The sequence below is a fragment of the Terrapene carolina genome, unplaced genomic scaffold, assembly GCF_002925995.2.
Source record: "Terrapene carolina triunguis isolate 2854851 unplaced genomic scaffold, T_m_triunguis-2.0 Scaffold7032, whole genome shotgun sequence".
In the NCBI taxonomy this organism is placed as follows: Eukaryota; Metazoa; Chordata; order Testudines; family Emydidae; genus Terrapene; species Terrapene triunguis.
Genome location: NW_020671383.1, coordinates 1,769 through 6,859, shown reverse-complemented (window position 1 = coordinate 6,859; position 5,091 = coordinate 1,769). Strand labels below are relative to the sequence as shown.

At 48.6% G+C, this 5,091-nt stretch overlaps 1 gene segment (V, D, J or C); it reads right to left on the bottom strand.

Moving 5' to 3' along the window:
• Positions 1-67: 67 nt before the first annotated feature.
• LOC115271413 lies at positions 68-499 on the bottom strand (the record flags this gene model as incomplete). The annotated part of the segment is given in 2 exon segments: positions 68-355; positions 448-499. Coding segments are annotated over 2 exon segments (340 nt in total), but the record flags the coding sequence as incomplete, so codon positions are not given.
• Positions 500-5,091: the final 4,592 nt, after the last annotated feature.

The following is a 5,091-nucleotide window of genomic DNA, read 5'->3' as shown; positions in this document are numbered from 1 at the left end:
GGGACCTTCAGATCGCTGGGTTTTTGTATGAAGCATAATAGGTTTCCTCCCGCTGTGTCTCTCGCACCGTAATACATCGCAGTGTCCTCGGGTTTCAGGCTGGTCATTTGCAAATAGAAATTGGAGCTGTCCTTGGAGGCTGTGAATCGCCCCTGGATTGTCAGGGAGTAGTTGTTCCTAGACGGTGAATAATAATGAATTATCCACTCCATCTCTTTCCCAGGAGCCTGACGGATCCAAAACATGTTATAGCCCATAACGTTAAAACCGCTGACTGCACATTTCACCGTATGGGACTCTCCGGGCTTTTTCACCTCTGTTCCTGACTGGCTCAGAGCCCCCTGCGAGTGGGCACCTGCTGGGAAACGTAAAAAGGGAAATTGCACGTTACATTCGTAATATTAGACAAAATAATGGGGGGAAGGAGTGAACCCAAACCCAACTCACAGGAGAGCGTGGCCAGTGCAAGGACCAGCTGCACCAGGGACAACGCAGCCATGGAGCGGTTCGGGAGCGATGAGCAGATGGGTGTGAAGCGAACAGGAATCCCTGAGCCGGGTCCGGCCGGGACTCTGTGTTTGGACAGAGACTGTGTGTGTGTGTGAGAGAGGGCTGGTCTACACTGAGGGTGGGGATCAATCTAAGATATGCAACTTCAGCTACGCGAATAGCGTAGCTGAAGTCCAAGTATCTAAGATAGAATTACCTGGGGGTCCACACAGCGTGAGATCGATGGCCGCGGCTCCCCTTTTGACTGAGCTACCGTCGCTCGCTCCGGTGGAGTTCCGGAGTCGACGGGGAGCGCGTTCGGGGATCGATATATCGCGTCTTAATGAGACACGATATATCTATCCCCGATAGATCGATTACTACCCGCCGATCCGGCAGTTAGTGAAGACGTACCCAGAGAGAGAGTGGTTGTTTAAGTAGGAAGCAGCAGATCTCGATTTTGCATATCGCTGGCAGGTGGAGCTGCGACAGTATTAATGTCAGATCCAACCTGGGGGCGGGGGTGTGGGAGAGAGATTCCCGGAGTGGTCACTGCCCTGGGAATGAGTGATAAGGCTGGGTTAGACCCCAAGGGGAAAGTGGCCAATCCAGCTCCATGTCTCTCTATTCTGTGTGTGTGTGGGGGGAGGGTGGCTTTGAGCGGACGCTCACCCTTCTATGGGTAATGTGGATCTGTGGGGCAGTTGGGGGAGGTATAGAGGGGAGGGGAGGGGCTGTTCATTTGCACTTCTATAGGGTTTGATGGCTGAGTGGGTGCAGTAGGGGTAGGTATAGAAAGAAGGAGTAAACCCTTCTGCTGGGTTCTGCATGGGGTGAGAGTGGTTGGATAGTTAGATTGGATATTTTCATTAATGAATTGCATATTAGGACGGAGAGTATGCTTATAAAATGTGCTAATGATACCAAGCTGGGAGGGGCTGCAAGCAATTGGAGGAATCATAGAATCATAGAATATCAGGGTTGGAAGGGACCTCAGGAGGTCATCTAGTCCAACCCCCTGCTCAAAGCAGGACCTAATCCCAACTAAATCATCCCAGCCAGGGCTTTGTCAAGCCTGATCTTAAAAACCTCTAAGGAAGGAGATTCCACCACCTCCCTAGGGAACCCATTCCAGTGTTTCACCACCCTCCTAGTGAAAAAGTTTTTCCTAATATCCAACCTAAACCTCCCCTGCTGCAACTTGATACCATTACTCCTTGTTCTGCCATCAGGTACCACTGAGAACAGTCTAGATCCAGTCTAGGACAGGATTAGCATTAAAAAAAGGGACCTTGGCAAGTTGGAGAATTGGTCTGAATTCAAGGAGATGAAAATCAATGAAGACAAAAGCAAAGTCCTGGACCTAGGGGAAAAAATCAAACGCACACCTATAAAATGGGGAATAACTAGATAAAGTGTAGTACTGCTGAAAAGGATCTGGAGATTATAGTGGATCACCAGTTGAAGAAGCGCAACAACGTGATGCAGTTTCAAAAAAAAAAGGAGTGTCATATGTAAGGCATGGGAGGTAATTGGCCTGCTGTACTCAACACTGGTGTGGCCTCAGCTGCAGTACTGGGTCCACTTCTGAGCACCGCACTTTAAGAAAGAAGTGGACAAATTAAAGAGAGTCCATTGAATATCAACACAATTGATCAAAACCTGACCTATGAGGAAAGGTTACAACAATGGGGCATGTTTAGTCTAGAGAAAAGAAGACGAAGGGAGGAACCTGATAGTCTTCAGATATGTTAAGGTCTGTTATAAAGAGGGTGCTCCATGACCACTGCACTAGGACAGGAAGTCATTGACTTAATCTGCAGCCAGGGAGGTTTAAGTTAGACATTACCGACAAATTTCTTACGCTAAGGGTAGCTAAGCACGAGAATCAGCTTCAATGGAGGTTGTGGAATCCCCATCTTTGGAAGTTTGTAAGAACAGGTTGGACAAATACTTGTCAGGGATGGTCTAGGTTTACTTGTTCCCATCTCAGAGCAAGGGCTGGACTAGGTGACCTCTCAAGGTCCCTCCAGCCAACAATTCTACAATTCTGTGTGAAATGCGTGTCTATAAATTTACCGCTTTTATAAAAATAAGGAGTGGAATACATGAGGGAGAGTGCAGAGAAGATGAATTGGGGAATAAGAACAGTTGTCATCACTGTAGGGAGATTATTACTAATCATTCATTTTTATGTGGACATTCATATCCCCATTCATATCCTTATTCACACACACTGAAATAGCCGTTCATATTCTGATTTCCATTCACAGGCATATCCCCTTCTCACTCCCATTTACGTTCACACACCTAGCCCCCATTCCTGTTCCAATCCTCATTGTAATCCTCATTCATACTAACACTCATACGTCTATTCACATTTAACTAATGGCTATTTGTGATCGCTGCAGGGTTTGGGGTCCAGGCATCAGGAATTCAAGCAGTACTAAGCAATGACACAACATGGCTCTTCTGCTTGAATATCTTCCCTCCCACCCCCGCTCCCCCCAACAGCGGTGTCAGTAACACCAAGTGGTGCTTGAAAAGGAGCCAGCATGGCCCATTGGGCTGGATGCCCAGCAGAAGATTTGGGAAATGAGGAGGGAGCAAAGGCTGCTGGGATACAGGAGTCGAGGAGGCACAGGGCTGTTATTTGTCACTGCGAGCATCTCTTTCAGGGGATGGATCACTTCATGATTGCTTCTTCTGTTCATTCCCTCTGGGGCACCTGGCATTGGCCACTGTCGCAAGATGGGATACTGGGCTAGATGGTGCTTTGGTCTGACCCAGTCTGGCCGTTCTTATGTTCTTTACCACTTGTCCCACGGGAGAGAATGAAATACAAGTACATGCTTCCTTGGTTTGTTTTATTTGTGCTCATTCCATTGTACGGACAATGAACGCCACCTACAGCAAAATCCTCCTGCAGTGAAGCAGGGAGGTTTTTGTCTGAGCTCAGCCCGGCTTCCCCTCACTGTGTCTCTCGCACAGTGATACCGGGCGGTGTCCTCGGGCTTTAGGCCGGTCATTTGCAGATACAGCTCACTCTTGGAATTATCCCTGGAGATGGTGAATCGGCCTTTCACTGAATCAGCGTAGCTTGGACCAGACCCATCAGAATAAATAAATGTGATCCACTCTAACCCCTTCCCGGGAGCCTGTCAGACCCAGCTTATATTGTAGCTGCTGAAGGTGAACCCGGAGGCTTTGCGGGAGAGGCGGAGAGAGAGTCTCCGGGCTTTTTCACATCCCCTCCGGCCTCCACCATCTGCACCTGCGACCGGGCACCTGGGAATAAAATAATGCGTCAATCCATAACAATTTTAAAGCAGGCAATATTACTTTCCGTCCCTCCACAGCTCTTAGTGGGGTTAGTTACCTTTGAAGGATGCTAGAATTAAAACGAAATGGAGCCAAAGTCTCATTTTTCCGGGTGCTGGAGCGGAAAGTTCTCAGGGGACTGGCTGGTCACTGCACAGACCCAGGGGCTGTGGATTGTGTCTCCGGGTGCAGCCTGGGCAGAGAGTGAGAGAGAGAGAGATTTAAATTGGAATTGCTCACCTCTATTTGCATATCCCCCTCCTTATAAGAGAAACCTACTCCTTTTCTTAGTCGTGTGAATTCCTTTTAATGGGACTCAGAGAGGGAGTCAGACAATCTATGTTTTGTGCAGTGCCCAGCTCAGCGCTGATGATAGTTTCTCGCTAAGAGAAATTATGCTTCATGGACAGTGTCCAATGGAGAGTCACTGGAGGGACCAGAGAGCCAGGGAATGAGAACACCTGGCTAGACAGTCAGTTAGGGCACCAACAGGGGAGATAGGAGAGACCCAACGTCCAATCCTCTTTCATTATTTATCCACAATGTAACAGTTTCAACAGGGGAGACTGAGCGAGACCCCCCAGCCTATCCCATGACACAGTGCTTAGCGCTCTCTCCTGAGAGGTAGGAGACCCTCTGCTCTAACCCTTTCTCTTTAGCAAGCAGAGGGGGGATGGAACTCTGTTCTCCCACATCCCAGGTTAGGGGTTTTAACCACTGGGCTGAAAGTTCTAAGGGAGGCGCCACCACCCCCTGCTTTTCTGACCATTTGGTGTGGCGCCACGTTTCTCACAAGAAACGTGTGAGGCAGCTAAGGTGCCAGATTCCAGAGAGCGGTTCCCGTTCCTGAAGAGCCAGCAGAGATAACTGCAGCGCAGCCCAGACTGTCTCTGTGAGAGGGAGAGAGTCTAAGGCACACTTCTCCTCTGAATTTCCCATTGACTATCTTCGACGGTTCCCTGCCTACTGCGCTGGTTTTTGTGAATCCCATTCTTAAGCGCCTGTCTTAGGCTTTGCGGATGGCAACATATTGTTCCTGTGATTTTCTAGGTGCCTGAAAGAATGACGTTGTAACACTCATGGCCATCACCTGAGTCCATTTGTGAACCCTGACCTGGAGCGACACCCTAATATTTTCTTTTCTCTCCAGTGAATTGAGTAGGAATAAATATACCAGTCCACTTGCAGAGTTGCCAAAAAGAAGAATAAATGGCGCCAAAGTCTCATTTTCCCAGGTGTTGGAGGGGAAAGTTCTTAGGGGTTTGGTTGGTAACTGCACAG